At 53.3% G+C, this 23,729-nt stretch overlaps 1 protein-coding gene across 3 annotated transcripts in view; it reads left to right on the forward strand.

The window, feature by feature from the left end:
• The window catches only part of Wnt7b (Wnt family member 7B), a 46,583-nt gene that overhangs the window by 15,432 nt on the left and 7,422 nt on the right, over positions 1 to 23,729 (forward strand). For 2 of the 3 annotated variants that reach the window (XM_021183808.3, XM_021183807.2), the window contains exons 2-3: positions 7,232 to 7,458; positions 22,660 to 22,931. In XM_021183808.3, coding sequence (XP_021039467.1) covers positions 7,232 to 7,458; positions 22,660 to 22,931 — 499 coding nt within the window. Of the gene's footprint in view, positions 1 to 5,969; positions 6,171 to 7,231; positions 7,459 to 22,659; positions 22,932 to 23,729 lie in introns of those variants that run through there. The other variant, XM_085831601.1, reaches the window with a different exon arrangement.

A 23,729-nucleotide genomic window follows, 5' to 3' on the forward strand; every position in this document is an offset into this window, starting at 1 on the left:
CTGTGACTCTCCACACACATGTTTGTTCCAGCCCAGCAGCCTGGGGGCAGCCTGGTCCCGTGTGGAAAGGGCTCCGGCCAGAGAAAAGCCCGGCAGAGGTCACTGCTCTTAGGGGGCCTGTTTGCTCTGCGGGTAAAGATTTAAAGGGAAGAGCAGGGGGTGCAGAGGCTTGTGGTCATATCCGTGGATTTCGAGGTGGCTGGAGGCTTCCTCTGGGTGGGAGAGACCTACTCTGTTGGTCACCTCTGTGTCGGGCAATGACACCATTTCTCTTTGGCCATTTAAATGGGAAAGGACAAGGTAAGTGACATGGCTTTCATGGACTTGTCTCCCAGGATGAAGAGAGGGAACCCCATGGCTCCCCTGGAGCCATCTGCCTTCCAGACTGAGGGTACCCCATGTTTCACTCAGCTGGACATGTGAGCCAGGAGCCTGGTCACTCTTCTATGTTTCAGTGTGTCTGAGCCTCCTGACTAGAAGCCTTCATTTGTTAACCCACTGAGGGGTTAACAGTCCCTGATTCTCTGCCTGCCTGCCAGCCCAGGGCAGACAAGCCTCTCTGGGCCTCTGGGGAAAAGAATATCATTTGTTTTTTGTCTTGTTTTGTTTTGTTTTTCCGTGACAGGGTTTCTCTGTGTAGCCCTGGCTGTCCTGGAACTCACTCTGTAGACCAGGCTGGCCTCGAACTCAGAAATCCGCCTGCCTCTGCCTCCCAAGGGCTGGGATTAAAGGCATGCGCCACCATTGCCCAACAAGAATATCAATTCTTATCACACGTTTTTTACATAGGGACGTTATGTGGGTCTTGGGCCCAATCTAGCACACAGCAGGTCTTCTCCGGCTCAAGCATGAAAACACTAGCAGCATGAAGGATTTAGGTTAGATTTCTACCCGTGTCTCTAGGGCAGACTCTGGAGGGCTTACTTCCTGAAGGAAGCAGGTGTGTCCTCCACACCAAGTAAGGACGGGGCGACCTCAGTCCTGGGCATAGGGGACACCCTTCCATCAGCCTTTTATGTGAGCTAGTTCTCTCCAAAGATGTCAGAGAAGGGGGACACTTGGAGGACACCCCAGGGTGAAGCCTGACCGGAAAGAGGGATTCTGTCCCCTAGGCATGGCCACCGCTCATCTGGTGGTTGGTTACTGTACTGGCTGGGGTCCCTTGTCTTTCAGGCACAGAGTGAATTGGCAAGATTGGAGGAAGAGCCTGAGGATAGCCCCTTGGGTTGCCATGGAGACAGCAGTGGGCATTCAGTGAGTGGTTCAGAGTTCTGCTATAGGCATGGTGCCTTCTTGGTCCCAGGGGGAGTGTGGAAGCCAGGAGCACAACAGCCATGTGTGTCCAGTAAATGTGGAACCAGAGTGATCCCAGCCTCAGGCCTGGAGGGTTTTGCTGGCCCAACACGTGAAACGTTACCACACACTAGCTGTGGTATGAGTGCATATGCCTCACAAGTCTCTCCCCATCAGCTCTGCCATGTGTCCAGAATGCTCTCACACCACTTTTACCGAGGAGGAAGCTGAAGTACAAAGAACTTAGGAAAAGTGCTTGAGCCTGCCCCGCTCAGCCATGAAGAGGCATGTCCCGGGGCTCCCACGGATTGTGTCAGCACCACAGTTTGTGGCCCTAGCCACAGCATTAGAGGTCTGGATATCTACCATTGAACAGTGATAGCAAGGTTGAGGTGTTCCCCACTGCCATCCATTCCCTCCTCGAGCCCTCCCCCCCCCCCCCATCATGAAGGCAGTCCCATTCCCTTAAGCTTCTGGTAGGTAGAAAGGTCTTCTTGTTGTCCAGGGAAGTCCTCCTGACACAGTGCCCAACCTAAACCCAGAGCTGGGCATCGCAAGACTCAGGTCCTCCTGGCCTCTGCCAGCCTCTGGTGTGAGCCTGGTGGGCTTGCCCACAGCTCCCCAGGGATCCTTTTTAGGACCTTGATCCAGGCAAGAGGTGAGAAAGGTTTGTAGGCTCCCAGTGTGGCCCACTGTTCCTGGCTCTCTGCCCACGTCCTAGGGCCCCTGAGCAGTTTGAGAGACAAGCCCAGAACAGAATTTTTCCACGGAAAAAAAAGTCAGTCACCAAGGCACACGCACCCCTGCCAGGCTTCTCTGCTCGCGGGCCCTCCCTGGTCTGGTCACTTGGACACTTGAGCAGGCAGCTGCTGGCTGGGAAGAGGGTTTTCCCACTGTGGGATGAGAGCTGGGGCCCACCTGCAGGGTGGCCTGGTGAGGGTGCCAGCCATACTGTCATCCTACTGCCAAAAACCCCAGCAAGGCCCCACATGCCACTAGCCTCCTGCTGGCACCCGCTACTTAGCTTTTAGGATTTTAGCCATGTTTCCCACTCGTAGGCTTTAGTCCACTCCCCTCTCGCAAAGCCTTGGCTATCCATGGTCTAACCTGTTCTAGGAACTCAGGATGTCTGGGAGTTAGTGTGTGGAAAGCTGCAACTAGATCTCTCTACCATAAGCCCAGATGAATGAATGAATGAATGAATGAATGCTTTTCAGCAAGGAAGTGACTTAGATGATTTTGAGGACAACCAAACAAAACCCTACCAGGCCTAGTGTGACAGGGTGGCACTCACTCTCCTACAGCCCCAACTGAAGGAGGCTGAGGCTAGAGGAGGGATTATAGCCTGAGTTCAAGGTCAGCTTGGATTACAGAGTAAGACCCTGTCAGAGAGAGAGAGAGAGACAGAGAGAGACAGAGACAGCGACAGAGACAGAGACAGACAGAGACAGAGAGACAGAGACAGAGAGGGACAGAGAGACAAGACAGAGAGACAAAGAGAGAGAGAGAGACAGAGACATAGATGGGCAGAGAGAGACAGAGAAACAAAGACAGAGAGAGAGAGAGAGAGAGAGAGAGAGAGAGAGAGAGAGAGAGAGAATATAGAAGAGAAGGCTCCATGGATTAATGGTCTTTCTACTAAGCCTGAGTTTGATCCTCAGGTCCCATCCGGTGAAAGGAAAGAATCGACTCTCACGAGTTGTCTTCTGACCTTCCACACATGCACTATGACACAACCACGTGGATACACACACTAAATAAACAATAAATTAAAAAAAACCAAATTATTTGAAAAGAAGAAAGGAGGGACAATCCGCATCCTCACTCCATCCCCCACCCCCCCCCCACCTCTCTCTGGGTTTACCAGCTCTATCTGGTTTCCCAATGCCCAGTTCAGCCCTGAGTGGGACTGGAGGCCTTCCCAGTCCCCATTCCTCCAGTCTCTCTGAGCACTCACCTCCTGGTACCCCTATAGAGCACTCATCCCTCCATCCTTGCAGAGCAGAGTCCTTGCAGGGTTGAGGTGCAAGGGGGACACCACAGAGGCTGGCTTGCGAGGGAGTGTTGGGTACCGTCCATGGAATGTCCTCTAGTGCAAAGGAAGACAAGTTTGCTATCAACTTCAAATTGGTGACGGTACCTGGTCAGGCTCTGATTCACACACTGGCCAGGGCATGTGGGATGAGGAGGTAGAAGTCCCGTCTTGGCAGCACCAACACCCATATCTGGTGAAAGCCTCCTTCCAAATGGATCCCTTACATTGAGGTGTATAGAGTTGTATATAGATGTATTGTAGTTGTTTGTTTGTCTGTTTTGTTTTTAAATGCGGTTGAGGGGCACATAAAATGAAATTTGCTGTTCTGTCCATCTTGAAGCACTAAATGGTGCCATTGCATGTTTTTGTAACATCGCAGGGCCATCAGCTTACAGAACTCCATCACTCAGATGGGAATTCCACTGTTAGTCAGCAGTCAATTCTCTGCCCCATCCTCCTCACGGTGTCTTTCTTCTGTCTCTGTGGATTTGCCCATTCTGGATTCATGTGCCCATGCACATGCACTCAGGTAGCATCTGGGATTCCATGTCTGTCTTCTTTCTCATGGCATAATCTTTTCTAGCTTTTTCCATACCAGGCCATGAGTGCGTGCTTCATTCCTTTTCATGGCTGAATAGTACTCCATGGCATGGGCATACCACATTTTGTTTTCAGCCACTCATCCGTCGATGGAGAATTGGGTTCTTTCCATCCTCTGGCTACTGTGAATAGCGTTGCTCGGAGCGTTTGTACAGAAGGCTTTGTTTCGACACCTGTCTTCAATTCTTTTGGATCTCTGCCAAGAAATGGAATTTCCGGGCAGCTTTGTGTGTGACTTTTAACTCTCTGCCAAATGCTGCCCACAGGGAATGTGGTGCGGGAGGACTCTGCTCCTCCCCGGCCTCTTCACCCGCACATGGGGTCTTACAGCTCCTCAGTTTTGCTCACAGGGACCCTGGTGGGCGTGCAGAGGTTTGCATCCCTGGATGAATGGATGAGGTTGTACCTCACTGTGCATGACGCTTGCTTCCCCTGTGTCTCTGGGGAAACACCCTTTACAAAAATGGGTTATCCATCTGCTTGCTGAAATCCAGCATTGGTTTGTGTGCCTCATGCAGTCTATGGGAGCTGGAGAGGGCCCTTCCCCTTCACAGCCATTCTCGGACCCCTGAATCAGCTAGGACTTGGCATTTTGGGGGCGCATCTACCACTTGGAGGTGACGTAAGGACAGTATTGGCAGGGTACAGAGGGATGAGATTCGACTCTCAGAACAAATGCTCTCTGTTCCTCTTCTCGATGTCAGGGCTTGTGGAAGGGACACACCTGGAAGGGAGAGGAGAGTTTTCCAGAAGGAGCGGTAGAAGAGGGACAGCATGCGAACAGAGGGATCAGTGTTGACTGCCGAGGTGGACAGTGAAGACAGAAGGGAGGGGTCATCAGAGTCAACCCCCCAGGCTTATATTTCTAGGCAGAGGGCAATGGGGGCTATTGAGCAGGGGCTACAGCAGGTCTAGTCTCAAAAACAATGACAAAAAGTCACTAGCTGTGGAGATCTGGGTGGTAGAGGGAGCCATCTGTAGATGGGAGGCCACTGCAGTGATTTCTTGCTGCCTTCCATCCATCCTGGGGTCTGTCCACCCCTGAAAGTCCCCACAGTTCAGCCTGTTGGTCTGAGTGCTCTCCCGGGTAGGCAGTCGAGGCATGAGGTCCAAGCCTCTTGGAAGAACTTGGGAACAAGGCGTGCCCTTGAGAGAGATCTAGTACCGAAGGGACAGCTTTGCCGTGGTGGCAGTGCCCTGTGGCGTGGCGTTCCCATCCATCTCGTTTCCCCAGCTCGGTCTCCGAGGATTCTACTGTTACTTTGGGCTGGATTCCCCAGATTCCAGTCCGCTCCCAGCCCCACCCGCCCAGATGCCCTTCCTCAACGCCAGCCTGGGGCGTGTTTACCCCATTGTGTCATGGGAGACCCAGGGGGGGTCTTGGCCAGATTAGCAGGTAGAGCAGGCGGGGCGTGCCCCAGAGATTGAGTGTCACAGGGTTGCAGCACAGGCGGGGGGCTCAGGCCACAAGAAGACTGCCCAGCTGCCTGGGGAGTATGGTGGCCTGGAAAAACACGGAGTCCTTAAAGAACAGCCAGAGGTCTAGCTGTCAGCTTTGGGGGCCCCTGGTGGTTCTTCTTCGCTGCTGCTTCCTAACTAAGCAAGCCCTTCTCTGATTATTATTTATTTATTTATTTATTTACTTATTTATTTTTGAAGAAAGGGTTTCTTTGTGTAACCCTAACTGTCCTGGAATTCAGAGATCCAACCTGCCTCTCTGTGCCTCTGGGGTGCTGGGTTAAAGGGCATATACCACCGCCACCGCCACCGCCACCGCCACCGCCACCTAGCTCAGTCTGTTGTTTTAAACCCTTAGACTTTCTTTTCTTCTTGGAGACTGGATCTGCTGTAGCCTAGGCTGATTTTAAGGAGCGGGGAACGACCTGGAACTGATTCTCCTGTCTCTACTTTCAGTGTGCTGAGATATAGGCGTGAGCCACCGCATCCAGTTTATGTGTAACTTAGGACTCTTTGTATGTGGAAGGCCAGATCTCCACCCAGTGAGCCCGATTTCTGGCTGTTTACCTGAGGACTGGCCTCTGCTCCTCCGTTTTAATGTTCTTTCTCTTGCCTGAACGGAAAGATCAGTACCAGTGGCTGTGGAAAAAAATGGTTTAGTAATTCCTCAGGAGGTCAAAGAGTCGCCAGATGCCTCAGGAAGTCCATTCCCAGTGGTGGATGCTTGAACGATTGAAAACGGGGACTCAGACAATGGCAGGCATGTGCACCTGCGTAGCCACAGGTGAGAGGTGGATGTCCGTCCATGAGGAGTGGGTCAGTAAGTGAGGGCCTGGTGTCCAAATGGAATATTATTCAGCCTTTAAAAGGAACAGGGCACTGAGGTACGCTGCGACTCGGATAAACTTTGAAAGCGTTTCACTGAATGCAAGGAATCCGGCTCCAAAGACCACGTGTATTGTAAGATTCCACAGACTGTCCGAGCGAGTGCAAGCTGCAGCCCCGTGGGAACAGAGACAGATTAGTGGCTGCTGGGGGGCCGGGGGGAGGAGGGGCTGGGAGTGCCTGCTCGTGGGTACAGAGTTTCCTTTTGGGATGTGGAGAAAAGGTTGGAACTTGATAGAGGCGGAGGCTACAATACTGTGTGTGTGTGCTAAAGGCCACGGGGCTGTACATTTTTAAATGGTTAATGTTATGTTATGCGAATTTCCCCTCATTACAAAAACAAACAACCGTGTTGATAATACTCCAAGCTCTGAGTGAACTTGGCAAGAGCCTTCCTCCCTAGGAGTTGTCAGGAGTCATTACAAAGGCAACCACAGTCTCTGAGCCCAGCCCAGCACACAGTAGGTGCTTATCTCATGTCAGCTCCTGTCTCTTCCCAGTCTCTCCATTCATCTAGACAGTGAAGGGGCTGGGCTCTTCTAGGTGTGTGTCTGTGCTTGCATGCTGGGGCAGCAGGTGTCTATACCCATTCCCTGAATGTGAAACTTAGGCTCAGGGTGTCTTGTCAAGGTCACACATAGGTGGGAACTGGAGGAAGTGTCCTTTGGGCTCAGAAGGAGCAGATAGGGAAGCCCAGTGGTCTGGGAGTAGGGTCTGCCATGCCAAGACAACTGGGAACTATGCCAAGGCTGTCAGTTCCCAGGTGGGATGCTGTCTGATTGGAAGGATCTGTGTGTCTGACTCAGGCCTGGGGATCGTGGCTTCTGCAGGTGTGAACTGGTCTGCGGTTCTAACACTTCCAGGGCTGGTGGGGCTCAGTGGAGGAGGTGTTTGGTACCAGTGGGGGACATCAGACCGCCCAAGGGGTTCTCAACACCTTTCTTCTCTCTGCCCCCGCAGAGCATTGTCATCCGTGGTGGCCCTGGGAGCCAACATCATCTGCAACAAGATTCCTGGCCTGGCCCCACGGCAGCGTGCCATCTGCCAGAGCCGACCCGATGCCATCATTGTGATCGGGGAGGGGGCGCAGATGGGCATCGACGAGTGCCAGCACCAGTTCCGATTTGGCCGCTGGAACTGCTCCGCCCTGGGCGAGAAGACCGTCTTCGGGCAAGAACTCCGAGTAGGTAAGGGCGTCTCTGGGCCTGTGGGCTGGGGGCCGGGTCACCCAGCAGCCAACCCAAGTCTAGGCCAAGCCACACAGCCTGTGTGTATGGATGAGTGGCCTAGCTCTGGGATGTGGGGTGGGGACACAGTGACCCATGCAGACAGGAGCAGAGAAAGGATTTGATGCAGTGGGTTGGCCTATTCAGTAGCTTCAAGTACCCAGGTCCCTGCACCACTTTCTGTGGGTGCCATTTGGAAGGGGACCATAAGATGCCATCTGCTCCTTGCTGAGCGATTCCAGTAGTTAGAGCCTATAAGAGGGCTCTGGCCCCGAAGGAAAAAGGGTACTATGATCAGGAGTGGATCTGGGCGATGCAGGGGTGGTATTCCTTTTGAAGACAGCAATCAGCTACTAGAACATGTCAGGTGGGGTGGCTACCGAGGGCACAGTCCTTCGGATGTGTGGTGATGCCTGCCTGTCCTTGAAGCACTGTGTGGGCAACACAGTGCCCATTTCACAATATTTCACTAAACAAAGCCAAGGGAGGACCCGATTCAGGGCTAGGAAGAGGCTTCAAGGAAATTTCCAGAAAGTATCTGCATCTGAATCCAGCTGTGTGAGCTCAGAGCTATTCTGAGCCTTGGTTTCCTCACTGGTAGTATGAACTCTGAGTCAGTAGGCTCTAGTCTGGGTCTCAGCATCAGAATTTAGTAGGTGCTCAACAAATGCTGTATGCTGCATGTGGTCAGGACAACGACTCTGGCTGTTTCTAGATAAGATGGAAGAACAGTATAAGGCTTGCTAGCTGCCTAGCCTTCAAGCCATGGGGTCTCCCATACACCACGGGGCCGCAGCTGCCACAGTCCAGAGCCCGCTCTACAGGGCTGCAAACACCAGCACGGGGCTGGAGTTGGTGCAGAGGAAAACTCCTGAGGGCCCCTTTGTGGTGAGCAGCCTGTGGGTGGCACCTAGTGCGTCCAGGAGCATGGCACCGCCTCCTCCCCGGGGCTGTGCCACCCAAGTGCAGATCGCTCCCTCCAGGTGCCAGCTGTGGGGTGGGGGTGGGGGATGGTGGGGAGGGCAGTAGTGGGCAGAAGTATCTGCCTTGTGTAGCTTCCCACCCACTTTTGCAGGTGCCATGTGAGTACAGGAATAATGCTGGCCCCACAGGTGTCCCCTTACCTTGCAGTGTCCCCTTCTGACACTTGGAAAATGGCCTTGGGCCCACCAACAGCCAGGAGGAGCACAGCTCTGTCCTTAGGCTGGCCTGTGTCTTCCCACTGCCCCTTGCTCCTTTGGGGACCTGGCTGCTAATAAGGCTGTTGTTCAACTGTTTGTGCTTCGTACTCTTTGTGCCCCCTACCCTGGAGAGAACCATTCCTGCTTCAGGTGCTTCACCTAGGGAGAACCTGGCCCTTTGTCCTACCTTCAAGAACATTTCAGGGCTCTTGGTAGGGCTCCTGATAACCTGGCCCACAACTGTCTGCTCCATATAGCTTTTTTTTTTTTTTTTTTTTTTTTGAGACAGGGTTTCTCTGTGTAGCCCTGACTGTCCTGGAACTCACTCTGTAGACCAGGCTGGCCTCGAACTCAGAAATCCTCCTGCCTCTTCCTCCCGAGTGCTGGGATTAAAGGCGTGAGCCGCCACTGTCCAGCCCATGTAGCTTCTTGTCCAAGACATTGGTGGCCTATGTGTTGCTGATTTTCCCCATTCCCTGGCTCCCATCTTGATTCACCAACTTGAGTCCTTTTCTGCCTCTAGCTGTCTTTTGCCTAGCCCTGGATAAGGTGTGGCCTATCCCCAGGCACACATGCAGGACTCTTCCACAGCACCCAGACAGCCCATTGTCACCTGATGTTCTGAGTCTCACTGACCCACGGACACCTTGGCTTTTCTGCATGGCTTCCCCACCCACCTGACCACTTGATGTCATTTCCACTCTCCACCCCTCTACCCTACCCTTTGATCTCTGTCAGGGCTGCTTCTCTCTCTCTGCTCTTCCCCTGGAAGCTGTGAATGCCTCCTGCCCTCCACAGACCCAGGTACCGGGTCAGACAGCAGCCACTGTGTCCTTTCCCTTCTGTTCCATGGGTAGATATCGGGCATCGGACACCAAGGGATCTGGGTCTGATTCCTCAGCTCCTCCTAAGTCAGGATGCTGCAGGAGGGGCCTGGCATCTCCACCTTTGCCAGCTACTGCCACCAAGTCTACCTGAGACTTGGCTTCTAATCCATGGTCAACAATAAAAACCAGTGATGTTAGCCGGGCAGAGGTGGCGCACGCCTTTAATCCCAGCACTTGGGAGGCAGAGGCAGGTGGATTTCTGAATTCAAGGCCAGCCTGGTCTACAGAGTGAGTTCCAGGATATCCAAGGCTACACAGAGAAACCCTGTCTCAAAAACAAAACAAAACAAAAACAAAACAAAACAAAACAACCAAACCAATGATGTTTAATCTTTGCAGATGTTCTCTACTGCCCTAAGGTAAGGGTAACTTCTAAGCCTGGAGTAGCTCACCTTGCTTCCCTCTAACCAGAGCCCCAGCCACATCTGGCTTCTCTGCCTGAGCCTAGTTTCTCAATCTGAGAAATCTCTCCCCTCTGCTATACCTCTTTATAGCTTATCTGTCTTCCTCCTGGGGGGCTTTCCCCACACCCTGACGCTGGGTCAGCCTGTGCCTGTCCCTAGCCCTCCCTGCCCTGGGATGGGCAGGCTTTCTGGAGCCCAGCCTGGGTCTTGCTGCCCTGCTGTAGCCTCCTGTGGCTTCCTGCTATACACAAGCAGAGATGCTCTGGCCCCAGGCCGAGCTGATGGAGCAAGGGAGGGAACCGCAGGGGCTTTGACTATATGGGAAGGCTCCTTCTCCCTTCTCAGTGGCTGGGAGTCAAAAGCAGCAGGCTGGCTGTACTGTGAGCTGGCCACTTGGAGAGGCTTGTTGGATGCCTGGACATGCCCGGAAGCTGGGCTGCGAGCTGGCAGGCAGCCGGGGTGCTCTCATGGGAGCAGCCTCTCAAGCGGGGCCAATTAATGATTGTCCCTGAGAGGGGCAATGGTCTGGATGGTGAGACAGCCCCCTTTAGGCCTTGCCTGTGACCTTGGACCAGTCCTTAAACTTGAATGTCGAAGGGAAACCTTCTGAAGACAGCAAAGCCCCTCGGCAAAGTTACAGTTCTCCAACACCCTTGCAAGTGCTTGTTTGTCTCCAGGGATAGGATGTTCAATACTCCCACGGTACCACTACGCTAGCCTTGTCTGGCACACAGAGAGTGCTAGCAAGTCCATTCTTTTGAGAAAGTCAAGGAATTCTTTAGATTGCCCGCTTTGGGTGTGGTAATCCTTGGTTGGCACTCTTTACTCTCTAGCCTGTCCAGTAGTCTTTCCACAAGGCTCCAGGGAAGGTGGTGGCCTAGAGCTTTTTCAACTGGGGTTGCATACATTATAAGTGCAGCCCAGCTCTGTCCTGAGATGGGGGAGGGACAGAGGTGAGGCATGCAAGTATTTGTGTAGGGATACCTGAATATCCCAGGGAAGTCTGCTAGAAATTTGGGTTCTCTTGCAAGTGTGGGAGCTGCCAACAGTCACCATCATAAAGCCGGTACTTTCAGCAAAGACTTCCTCAGAGGGGAGATCAGGGAAGGAAATCCAGAGAACAGAATGTGCCAAGGCCCTGGGCTAGGAAGCGGAAAGTGTTTTTTTTTCTTGAAGGGCAGGTGCTTTGTGGGGCAATCTGGGGGGTCAGTGAGGGAGAGCTGAAGCCGAAGGGTGGGGGAAGACACTGCTAGAATAGCCTGAGTTTTCAAAGAGGCCAGAGCGCCCAGAAGAATAGGAGCAGGCAGGGTCTTCCCTTGAGCATGCACGAGCCCCACTTCCTCCTGAGTCCGGAGCCTCTGACCCACGAACCTGGCCTGGACTGTGGTTTGCACAGTCCTTAGCTCTATAATGCCAAGTTCTGTCCATCATGTGCTGGTCTCAGACATGACCAGGCATAAGGGCTGCCCCTAATCTGAGCGCACGTGAGCAGACCAAGGCTGACTTCTGCTGGCTCTCTGCATGAGCTTTCTTACGGGACCAGCATCCCTATAACTAGGTCCACAAGGGTTATAGCAGGGGGCAGCTGAGACTGATACCACCCCCCCCCCGGAAGCAGGCAATTGATTGGTTTTAGGTCATCTGAGAATCAAGGGCCTTTGGGAAGGAGGGTAACTCCTCATCACATGTCCTTGCTGCTCTGCCAGGGCTTTGCCAGCAGGCCCATGTGGGGTAGGGGGCACTGTCCTCAGAAGGACACTGGCTGCCCTAACTTCTCCATGGCTGGCTGTAGGCCTCTGCCAACAGGTGTACTTCCACCGAATATAAGCATATAGGACACCTCAGGCCAGTGTGAGGGGCAGTGGCTACCATTATTACCTCCTGTGGTGGTTCATCTTGCTAGCATTGAATACCTACTATATTCTGCCTGGGGCTCTGCCCAGGGCACCTCGAGTGAACTGGGATGGGTGGGCAGGAAGGTGGGAATGCCAGAGGGACCCTAGCCTTGAGGTTTTCAGACTTTTGGTCTGAGCATCTCATATTGCTGTCCCATAGATTCTGTCACTAGGGCCAGCCAAGGCAGCAGAACAGACATTTCTTTGTAGGGTCCCAGTGTCCAGGACTATCGGGAGTTTGGAAGTCAGTTGCTGGCCTGGGATGCAATGAGATTCCAGACTACTACCTGGACTTCACCCTCCTTGGAAAGGCAGCTTACAGATGGGAGAGCTACTCCCAGAAGACTTCTCTATCACTCAAGCAGCTGGGTGTCGTAGACTGGGCCACCCTTCAGCCTCTCAGAGACCACCTGGAGCTTGTTCAGAGCTGGAATTTTCACGTTGTTGGCAGGCCCTGTCAGGAGTACAGTCAGGGTGAGGCCTGGAAAGGGGAGATCTCTCCTGGGCCAGTGGTCTAACTCACCCAGGTGACCTTGAGTATGGTTTCGTGTCCTTGGGGCCTCTGGTTTTCCCTTCTATGCCAGAAGGGGCTGAGGCTAAACCCCACTTTTCTCAGAGGTGATTTTTGTCAGCAGCCCTGAGGGAGGGAGAAATGGAAGCTGGCTAACCCTCTCCCAAGGCACCATGGTTGAGAGGCTATGGCTGCCTAGGGTCCTTCTGTCTTCCCTCAGTATTTCTACAGGAGCCAAAGAGACACAGACCCCAGGACTCTGGCCTTCTGTCCCTTTGTCATATAGCTAGGTCTTGTCCCCTGGGCCCAGGGCCCCCAATTGGGGCACTATCTACAGGGCTGCACAGCAGCATGTGCGGGCCACCCTGGGTCGGAACAAAAGCCTGGGGCGCAGGCGGGCCTGCGTGTTCGGACCTGGCAGGCCTTTCCCTGGTGCTCTGTTTATGACAACGGCAGCGAGGAGCTTAGAGCGGAGACATTGACTCAGCCAAGCCGGGTGGGGCTGGGTGGGGTGGGAGCCAGAGGGGACAGAGGGACACACAGAGATAGAGAATGGCAGATAGGCACATGGAAACACACACACACACAGTCATATGTGACTATACAACTACATCTGTACACGCTCACAGATGTATGTATGTACAAACACACTCACAGACTCACACACAAGTATGCACCTACTTACACATGTATGTATGCTCGTGAGCTTAATATATATATATCTGTGTGCATATATACAAATGTGAATACACACACACTCACACATACACACACACATGAACACACACTCATACACACACACACATGTACACACACACACACTCACACACATACACATGCATATTCCTCACTCACACATGGGATACACAGCACCTATGTAGGCCCAGGGTCAGGCCTACTTTGAGAGGGATGGTTTCTGCAGCACATACAGTATGTCACCTGATTCCTCTGTGGTACTCAAGCCCTGGCACATGTGATATCTCCCATGCATTACTTTACTCTCAGGGGCCTCTTCAAGGGGCATTTGGTACCACCTCATTTTACTGGAGCAGAAGTAAGCATGGGTTTGAGGCAGCCTGCCTGACCTGCACTAGGCAGAGCCTGGAGATCCCCATGGGTTCAGTGGTATCTGTGTTGGCCCACTTCACTGTCCTGTCTCCACCCCACCCCCTACTGCACACAGATGCCCCCAGCCGGAGGCTCTGTGTGCTAGGGTACAGGCATGAGATCCATTTAGGCAGAGTTTACACCTAGACCCTGGGGACTGAGTCCACGCTGGGGCTGAGTGGCCAGGCTGGGGAATGGACAGCCATAAGGGACATCCTGGACACTGCTCTGACTCCCCAGCCTTCTTCTTTCCAACTTCTGTGCCCGGTAGCCACTCAGAATCCTGTCCAGCCTGAGGTTCCCCCTGGATACAGGCACTATATCCATTGGCCGGGGACATCAGGAGCTACCACAGGTCCAGGGATGCCCTTACCTCTGTAAGTCTCAATTTCTCAGTTAAGAGATTGATCCTGTTGGAGACAGCGTGCTCCCTGCTCAGTGCTAGACTTATGAGGATGCTGGGGACCTGGTAGGCTGGGGTGCGGGAAGGGATCTTGACTGAGCAGGGAGATCATCATCCTTGTCCCACTGTCACGTGTGCCTGCCTACCTGCAGCCTAGGGATCTTTCTAGAAGGTTCAGAGAAGAGTACTGCTACCCCTTTTGAAAGAGCTTCTTAAGACCCATTGCACCTAGGAACACTGAGGCCTAAGAGTGAAAGGCCTGGCCAGGATCACATAGCGCAGAGCCAGTGGTCTCTGGGGCTGGCTTTGGTGGTAGGCACAGCGGGTCTGTCTTGGGAATAAGCCTGTGTACCAGTTGTTACTCTTCCCTTCCTGTCTTCAGACCCCTATGTACTCACAGCTAAGGTTTCCCTTTAATTCCCCAAGGCTCATCTCCTCCCTTGGTGATGTCTTCCACCAGTGGCTCCTACACCACATAGGTAGCCTTCTGGAATCTTCTATCCCCTTCACCCCCTGCTGATCCCATTGGCTCACCCCCAGGCACCCTTGCACCTGCCTCTCCTTGCTGCCTCCAAACCCCTACAGTTGCCCAAAGGGTTCCATTCAGCTGAGATCAGAGCCACACCTCCAAGGATGCCCGGTCTTCTCAGAAGAAAGCCTTAAATCTTCCTGATTCTCTTCCAAGAACAATAGCATGGAGCCCCTGAGAACCATCACTGCTTTCCTGGGATAAAACTTTGGGTGCTCAATTCATTTCTTCTCAGGACTTTGGCACTGATGGTCCACCTACCTGAAGCACAGTTCCTTCAGTCTTTGCTTGTCTTTCTTTCCTACCATTTAGGACTTATCTCCAGTTTCATTCCCTGCCTGTCTCACCCCAGTCCCTCCACTGCCCTCCAGCTGACCCCTGCAGAATTCAACTGCTGCCCTCTACCTCACAGCCAGGAGCCCTGCCTAACCTGTTTGCCCTTGGTCAGCATCCCCCACTCCCATGCTTAGCCTTCTGAAAGATGGGGGACCTATAGATGTCTCCTCAGGACTCTGGGTGGTCTGGCCAGGAGCAGGGCTGTCCTTGGTATGGGACAGACATACAGGCTGTGACATAGTCTGTGATGGAGAGATGTTGGACTGACAACATATGAAGTCCTTGGTCTGAGGCAGGAGGTAGAGTGTAGAGCTTTTCCTGTCTGGCACTTTAGGCCTCAGGGACAGTGAAACTCAGGTGTCCCTTAGTCAGACTCCAGCTTAGTGGATCACATGATGTGTGTCCTCAGGCTAGTCACCGGCTTGGTTTCTTCTCAGCTTCAAGTCTTGATGGAGAGCTGAGGACCTAGCTGGGGCTGACAGAGTCCCATGAGGACTCACACTGAAAAGGACGGGTGTGTGGAACCCTCAAATGGAGCACTTCTGTAACAGGCTGCAGCCAGCCAAACGGCTCTGTGGGTGGTGCACACCACAGGTCTGGAGTCTCCACATCACTATTGATCTTAGACATTTTCTCAACCCCAGAAGAATCTCTGTGCCTTGAGTTTCTGTGCCCCACCTTCCTGCCCTCAGCAGCGCCAGTTCACTTCCTCTCTGTGGCCTGGCTGGCCATAGATACTCCTGAAAGTGGGAGCCTGCAATGTGGGGCCTTTAGGTGTGGCTTCGTTCACCGCACATTATGTTTTCAAGGCCCAGGACTTTACGTTAGCACCCCTTCTCTCTGAAGACTAAGTAGCAATCCATTGTACGGGATATACCACATTTCTCTCTCTCTCTCTCTTTCTCTTTCTTTCTTTCTTTCTTTCTTTCTTTCTTTCTTTCTTTCTTTCTTTCTTTCTTTCTTTCTCTCTCTCTCTCTCTCTCTCCCTTCCTTCCTTCCTTCCTTCCTTCCTTCCTTCCTTCCTTCCTTCCTTCCTTCCTTCCTTCCTCCCTCCCTCCCTCCCTCCCTCCCTCCCTCCCTCCCTCTCCCTCCCTCTCCCTCCCTCTCCCTCCCTTCCTCTCTCTCCCTCCCTCCCTCCCTCCCTCCCTCCCTCCCTCCCTCCCTCTCTCTCTCTCTCTCCCCTTCTTTCTTTCTTTCTTTCTTTCTTTCTTTCTTTCTTTCTTTCTTTCTTTCTTTCTTTCTTTCTTTCTTTCTTTCTCTTTAAATGTGTGAAGCCAGGCATAGTGGAACATGTTATTAATCCCAGCATTTAGGAGACAGAGGCAGGTGGATCTTTGTGAGTTTCAGGCCAGCCTGATCTACAGAGTAAGTTCCAGGACAGCCAGAGCTACCTAGTGAGCTCCTATCTCCAAAAAAAAAAAAAAAAAAAAAAAAGTGTGTGTGTGTGTGTGTGTGTGTGTGTGTGTATGTGAGCCCAGATGCCCAGGGAGGCCAGAGGTGTTGATCCCCTGGGGCTAGAGTTACAGGCAGTTGTACCAGCTATCATGGATCCTCTGTTCTCCGAACAATCTCTCCAGCCCCAGCATACCACCTTTCCTGCACCCATCCTTGGTACATCTTTGGACTGTGCCCACCTTTGAGCTGCTGTGAACATTTGTGTGTGGGATTCTGGGGGCCTGGCTTCATCTCCTACTCACACCTGGCTGTGCTTTGAGTCCCAGCATCCTGGTGGGGGTGAGCTGCTTCTTGCTGTAACCCTGGGCACCAAGTATCTTCTCATGTGTCTGTTGTCCATTTTCGTACTTGGTTTGTTTTGTTTAGGAGACAGGGTTTCTCTGTGTAGCCCTGGCTGTCCTGGAACTCACTCTTTGTAGACTAGGCTGGCCTCGAACTCAGAAATCTGCCTGCCTCTGCCTCCCAAGTGCTGGGATTAAAGGCGTGCGCCACCACTGCTGGCTCACACTCTTTCTGAGAAACATCCCTTTAGAGTCTTTGTCCACATACTCCCTCTCTGGTGCCTTTTTTCTTTTTATTTTCCAGTCCTTGGAATGAAACCTGAGGCCTCCCACATGCTATGCAAGTGCTCTGCCTCTGGGCTGTGCCCACTCCCCACTCTTTGCCCATTTTTAATTGGTTAGTTACTTTTTATTATTATTATTATAATTATTATTATTATTGACTTGAAGACAATGTTGTTTTTAAGGAGGAGCAGCAAGGTCACACAGAGGTCACACAGGCACCCACCTTCCCGCACACTCCCGAGTACTGAGTTCAAACAGAATATCATGCATACCCAAATACATGCGTGTGGACACATGACATGCACACACACCACACAGGGTTGCTTTAGCATTTGCAAATCACTGAGACCCTGTGTGTGTAACATAATGTGGGTACGAAACTTAGGGAAACCTGTCTTGGGGGTCTGTGTGTGGCCACAGAGACTCAGGAAGGCCCCTTGGCTGGGCCAGCATTACCCAAGTAGCCACTTTTAGGATCTGGACTTCTAGAAGGACTCTAGGCCCTAGGTGACTCCAGACCTTTGACGTCTGACTTCAGTGACCTTGGCCTGTGAGCCCTGGCTCCACCATGTCCTGAGTATTGGGCAGTCCGCTGTCCTTCTCTGGGCCTCAGTCCATCTCCTTGCTTAAGGTGCTCAAGGCGCTTCCCAGAATCCTTCTGAGAGACAGCCAAGGGCTTTTGTAGCATGGCCTCCCCCCGTGTAGTCCATGGGGTCATTGTGAGCTCTATTCTGGCATTTATAGCATTCTAAAAATAGCATGTATGACCCATGGAGATGCCAGGAAGTGGCAGGTAGCTTGAGTGATAGATAGGTCCAGGGATAGGCTTAGCCTCAGCTCTGCCCTGAGGCAGGGGGCTCTGTCCTCCCTCCGCTTTGGCAAGCAGGCCCATTAGCTCTGCCCAGTGGGGTTCTCTGGGGGTCAGTGCGAGGGGACACCGGGCAGTTGAGAGTCAGCTCTAGTCTCATACTGTAGGTATGTGGCAGGCAGGGGCTGTGTGTATTGTCTCTGAGCCCAGCCTGTGCCAGCTGGGGGTGCAGGGAGCCCATGGGCTCAGTGAGGACAAATGTGAATACCCTAGGGGGAACACTGACCCGGACAGTGCTCCTGTGGGTAGTCTAGCCTCTGCTCTGCAGCTGTGGTTCACACACATGGTGGTGTCTCAGAGGCTGCTCCCCTGATAGGCCGACTTAGGGGGAAGACACAGGCGACTGCTGGGAGATGCTGAAAGTGCCAGTCCTGGAAGAGGGTGTTCTCAGCCAGCCTCACTGGACCCTGAGAAGTGCCTGACTGTCCTGTCCTGTGGTTCCTCTACTAGCCTTAGACCTCTTCTCCCTTTTATTGATAGGGGTTCTGTTTAGAGCCAGCTCCAGGACAAGGGGCAGGGGAGTGTTCTGTTTCCACAAGGAGACATGGGCTTCTAGAGGGGTTGTGGTTTGCCCATGCCACCCCAAGCCTGGAGCAACTTCAAGACCAATGTTCCTCTGCCTTCACTGCTCCAAGCCTCTCTGCAGGCCCAATCTGCTTTTCCCCTTTATTGGCCAGAGACCCTCAGCTAACAGTGCTTGCTTTGGTGTCTCCAAATAGGCGGGGGTCGTAGTGAGGGGCTCTATATCCTGGTCCCCTGAGAACCAACAAGACTCAGAAACCCGTCCAAGGACTGGGGAAAGCCAGAGATAAGGGGTGACCGCTGTACTGCAAGCCTTCTTCACCCATCTCTGGTGTTCTCTAGGGAAGCTGGGGGGCTCCAGTGCTTAATGGTACAGACTTAGGTGGGAATAGTCTCCGATCCCAAAGGACCCCAAGGTCTCTGTGAGCCAGGTCCTCTCAGGACAGTTAGTGGTCACACATATAGTGCATGCCAGCCTCATTCACTTGATCCCTCTCCTTGCCATCAAATCACCTAGAACAACCCCCCTGAGCCCAGGCAGCAGCCACTGTCTGGAGCCAATTGTTTACCACTGAGAGGCTCAGTCTTCCTATCTGGGAAATGTGTCCAATGGAAATGACCCGTTCTTGGGAATGCTGGAAAGATGGCGATAAAATAAGCTAACCAGATCCACCCAAGCCTAAAGACATGGGAGAGGGCCTTGGATGTAGGATGCATGAGAAAACTGACCTACAGGTCGCCCAGAGGAAGCTCTACCTTCCTCCAGGATACACTCTGAGACAGGGCTAGCGTCCCAGCTGCATCCAGAGCCTTTGACATGGGGACATTGACAGTCACCAAAGGCAGAGTTGCCTCTGCTGCCAGACAGGAGGCAGGGAGCTATGGGTTCCTCTCTTCACATAGAGTTCCTACCCACAGATAAGCCACCCCTTCACCCTGGCCCTGTTACCCTCATGATGGGAGGGGATAGGCTGTCAGACTTTGGGGACCAGGGTAGGACCCTAGAATCCATCTCAGGGATCTTGGGATCCATCAGGGGTTGTTGAACTAGGTCCTTGAGCTCAGAGTGTCTGCATCAGAAAAGGATAGGCTCTCGGAGTCAGGTCTCCCTTGTTCTCTCCTGGACAGAGCAGGTTAGAGACTTGGGCAGCCCCAGCCAAGGCAGGAGGGATGAGGAAATCCAGACTCACTCCTCCCTCCATACTCAATACCTGGGCATGCTATAGCCTGGGGCGAGTTACCAAGCCCAGGGAGCTAGCATCCAGGGCTGGTTCAAGACTTGCAGCATGCCAGTTGCAGGGACCCTCAGCCCATGACTGGCCCTCGGCCTTCTTATTTGACCTCACATGGGTGTTCTTCTCCACAGACCACCACTTGCCTCTTGGTCCCCTTTCCCTGTCTCTATGGCAACAGACAGAGGACTTGGCTCATTAAAACCAAATTTAAAAAAACAAAAACAAACAAACAAACAAACAAAAAACGGCCCTAGCAGGAGCGGCAGCCTGGTGAGTAACTGCTGAGTCAGAGCAAGGACAGGCAGAAGCAGGTGAGAGCTGAGGCCTAAGAGGGACACACGAGGGACGCCTTGGGTTGTCCTGAAACACACCTGCCAGCCAGGACACCTGACTGCTTGCCTGGGGCTTCAAGATAGGTTTCTTGGTCCGACTGAAAGAGGTTGAACAGCGTCCAGTGGTTGCCTTGGCCTGGGTGATGGTGGTGGTGGTGGTGGTAGGTGACACCACAGCTTTCTGTTCCTATTGCAGAACTGCAGGATCATTGTAATGTTCTAGACCCCTGCACTGGTGCTTGCAACCTATGTTCACTAGGAAATCAGGTTGACCTGCATAGACGCCCCCTCATCCAGGGATTACAGGAATTAGCCTCTGTCTAACCCCCTACCCGTACCCTAAAGACCCTCACCTCAACCAAAGGCGCTTCCCCTGGGTGCTGAGAGTTTCAGTTTTTTTTTTTTTTTTTTTTTCAAGACAGGGTTTCTCTGCGTAGCCCTGGCTGCCCTGGAACTCACTCTGTAGACCAGGCTGGCCTCGAACTCAGAAATCCACCTGCCTCTGCCTCCCAAGTGCTGGGATTAAAGGCATGTGCCACCAGGCCCGGCAAGTCTCTCCATTCTTGTTTCCACTCCCACAGCTACAGGCTATATATCAGCCAAACTGGGAAGCAGAATGGGTTCCAGAGACCTAGGTTTGGGCCCTCAGCCCCTTACTGGCCTTTCTAGGCTTTGCACCATGGCCAGGTTCAAATTCCACGTCAGCCTTAATGCCCAGTGTTATACCCTCCTCATGCCTCAGTCTCCTCTGGAAAATGGGAGTAAAGCCTGCCTCATCTCATTGTCATGAGCATCCTGTAAGAACAGGATGGTCAGAAAGGAGCCAGGTGCATGGTTGAAGCACAAGAATGATAGCCCTGACAAGGTCGCTGGGCTGCTTTTAAAAGGTTCAGAATCCTGTCTCCTGTGTGGTCACAGGGAACTCTGCTGTGTCTGGGGTCTTGTGGTGTCTTGCCAGCCACTGCGCCCTTAGAAAGTTGTGTACACCCCGCCCCCCACAACACAGCATGCACACCACACCTCACAGACCCACCCATATCACATACAGAACTGCCCAAGCCCCTGATAGCAGCACACATCTCCACATACTACCTCAACACACACCAGGAGTCGGACTATGCTTCCTGAATTCAAGATGTCCCTTCTACCACAGAGCCTTCCACAGGAACAGGTTAGGATGGCCTCTGGGGTCCTGAGTCTTATACTCCACACAGAACTTACAGAATTCCTCCCTGGGATGGCCACTTCCATCATCCCTCAACAGCCAGTCAGCCAACTTTGCCAGGTCTGAGCAGAGGGGAAAGGAAATTTGCCAGCTTCCCTAAGGGTCTTGGTGACCTAATTTAGACTCAGGAACGTGGATTCCTGCACCTGCCCAGTCTCTGCTTTATCCAGGGCTCCTGGCCAGCCTCTCCCAGGACAGGGACAAGGCAGCTCTGGGTCCTCTGAGAACAATACTGGCCACACAGGACTGAGCAGAGTCCATTTGGCTTAGGGACTATCTCCATTCTCTCCTATCTCGTGTGATAAGTGGAGCTCAGAGCCCACAGACCCTGGGAATATATTCTGGAAAGAGAGGTTCTGGTGGGGGTAGGGGTGGCCCAGCAGGGCAAAGCAGAGGCTACTATATGCTTGAAACAATTGTCCTTATCTGAGGGAAGAGGGTCCCCCAGTGATCACTTCCTTCCCCCCTGGGAAGGAAAACACCTTCTGGTATGGTTTGGTGGGTAGATAGGTGGGCATAGAGGTGGCTCTTAATGTGGTTTATGGACCTGGCTTGACTCTGACCCATTCTTCTGTAGTGGTGGGTCACAGCAGACACAGCCTCAGATAGTAGAGACTGCCGCCGGGTACCCAGGACAGGCTGGGACAGGCAGGTGCTGGCATGAGGCCTTTCTAAGGCTGGGCCTTGTTTTCTACCACCCTCGATGACCATATCTGACCATAGGCCCTGCTGTCCAGAGATGAGGTGGTAGGGAGACACTCCTCACTGAGGCTTACCCTGGGTTCTTGAGGTGGCCTTCATGAGCCTGCTGGGCAACCACACACTGCCATGAGCTGGAGCCCTGAAGGAAACAGGGAGAAACCGGAGTAATGAGTCCGAGATGGAAGGCTTGCAGCCTGGGGCTGTGGAAGATAAGAAAACCGAACAGGTCTCACCCTCTTCAAAGGCCTTTGGACCTACAAGGATCCAGGGACAGGGGCTAAGCTGGCAGACAGGGTCCTTATCAGAGCAGTGAGGGCGTTATCCTAAGAAGCCTGCCTAAGAGAGCAGGCATTAGGGCCAGGCCTCAAGAGGGGAATGGAATCCTACCCCCAGAGACCAGTACACCTGAGGGGGTGTGAGCCACGCCCAGAAGGCTTGAGTCATCATCCCTGACAGAGGATGGGGAGAGGGCTGAGGAAGTCAGGCAGGTGTCAGCAGGGGTGGGGTGGGGTGGGGTAGGGTGGGGTGGGGAGTGGCTTCCCTTTCTAGCTCTAGGTCATAGGCTTGGCTCTGCTGTGGAGGGACATCCAGCCTAGACCACACTTGGAAAGACCCAGGTGGTGGCTGGAGGGGGAGACCTGGAAGCCCAAGGAGGGGGGGGGAGAGGGAGAGGGAGACGGAGAGGGAGAGAGAGAGACCCAACTAAGGACGAAGACTGTCTTCCTCCTGGTCCAGAATACCACCTTCTGCCCAGAAGACAAATGACCTCTCCCTTAAGAACAGGGAGGCAGTAGAGGACAGTGGTCAGTGGTGTGAGCTGGCAGGTCACTGCAGACACAAATGACCTTACTCTACCCGTCAGGGTGGGGCTCATTAGAGGCTCAGAGAGGGCAGGTGCTGAGTCTAGGGCCACACAGCAGGTGGATTGCACCCTCCATCCCCCATCACCACCTGGCTCAGAACTTGAAGGCCTCAGCACCCATCCCTGTTATCTCTCTCCGCAGGGAGTCGAGAGGCTGCCTTCACCTATGCCATCACGGCGGCAGGAGTGGCGCATGCCGTCACCGCTGCCTGCAGCCAGGGAAATCTGAGCAATTGTGGCTGTGACCGGGAGAAGCAAGGCTACTACAACCAGGCGGAAGGCTGGAAGTGGGGGGGCTGCTCAGCTGACGTCCGCTACGGCATCGACTTTTCTCGTCGCTTTGTGGATGCCCGTGAGATCAAGAAGAATGCCAGGCGCCTCATGAACCTTCACAACAATGAGGCGGGCAGAAAGGTAGCGCTTGGGCATGCTGGGCCTGCAACCATGGTGGGGATGGGGGGTCTGGTGGGTGTGGGCGCAGGGCGGGCATGAGGACATGGCCGGCCTAGGGCCATGGTGTCTGCCTACAGAAATACTTAGACTGCAGTGATCTTTGTGTCGCTTCTGGATCTCTCTGCAGCCTCAGGTAGTCTTTCCTGCCCTTTGTGCAGGCCTGACACCTCAAGTTTGGACATGTGGGACCAGTTTCTATGTAGAGTATGACTAGGGCCTGGCTGGGGACCTGCAGGTGGATCAAGCACACACAACGGCCCTGCCCCAACCCCTGGTTCTGAAGGCTAATCAACAACAACAACAACAAAGCCAAAAACCAAACCAAAGAAACGGAAAAACTCAGACAGCCAAGGACAGAAAGATTATTGTCTCCAGATGGGCAGGTGCAGCCAGCTGGGGACCCTTGTGGAAGAGTCAGTGTGATAGCGTGAGGGGCGACAATGGAGGGAAATCAGGCCAGGACACACTAGGGAAGAAGTCAGGGTGAGCCCGGCCACCACAGGGAGATGAAGGCCCCAGATACTGAGCTAGGAGGAGCGGCTGCTACGGCAGCGGCGGCAAGATGGCCCGAGATAGGGCAGCCAGCCGAGCAGAACAGGGCTGGATCTGGCTCCTTCAGTTCTAGGGGCTGCACCCATGCCTGCAGGGCCTAGGGGCTTCTTGAATAGACTGCCTTTTCAAGCAAAGAAGTGTTGATGAGCCTCTCCACCTCAGGGTTTATGGCTGAGACCAGAACCTCCTGCATATAGTCTGCTAACA

Source organism: Mus caroli, unplaced genomic scaffold, assembly GCF_978045245.1.
Source record: "Mus caroli unplaced genomic scaffold, Mus_caroli_1 scaffold_16, whole genome shotgun sequence".
In the NCBI taxonomy this organism is placed as follows: domain Eukaryota; kingdom Metazoa; phylum Chordata; class Mammalia; order Rodentia; family Muridae; genus Mus; species Mus caroli.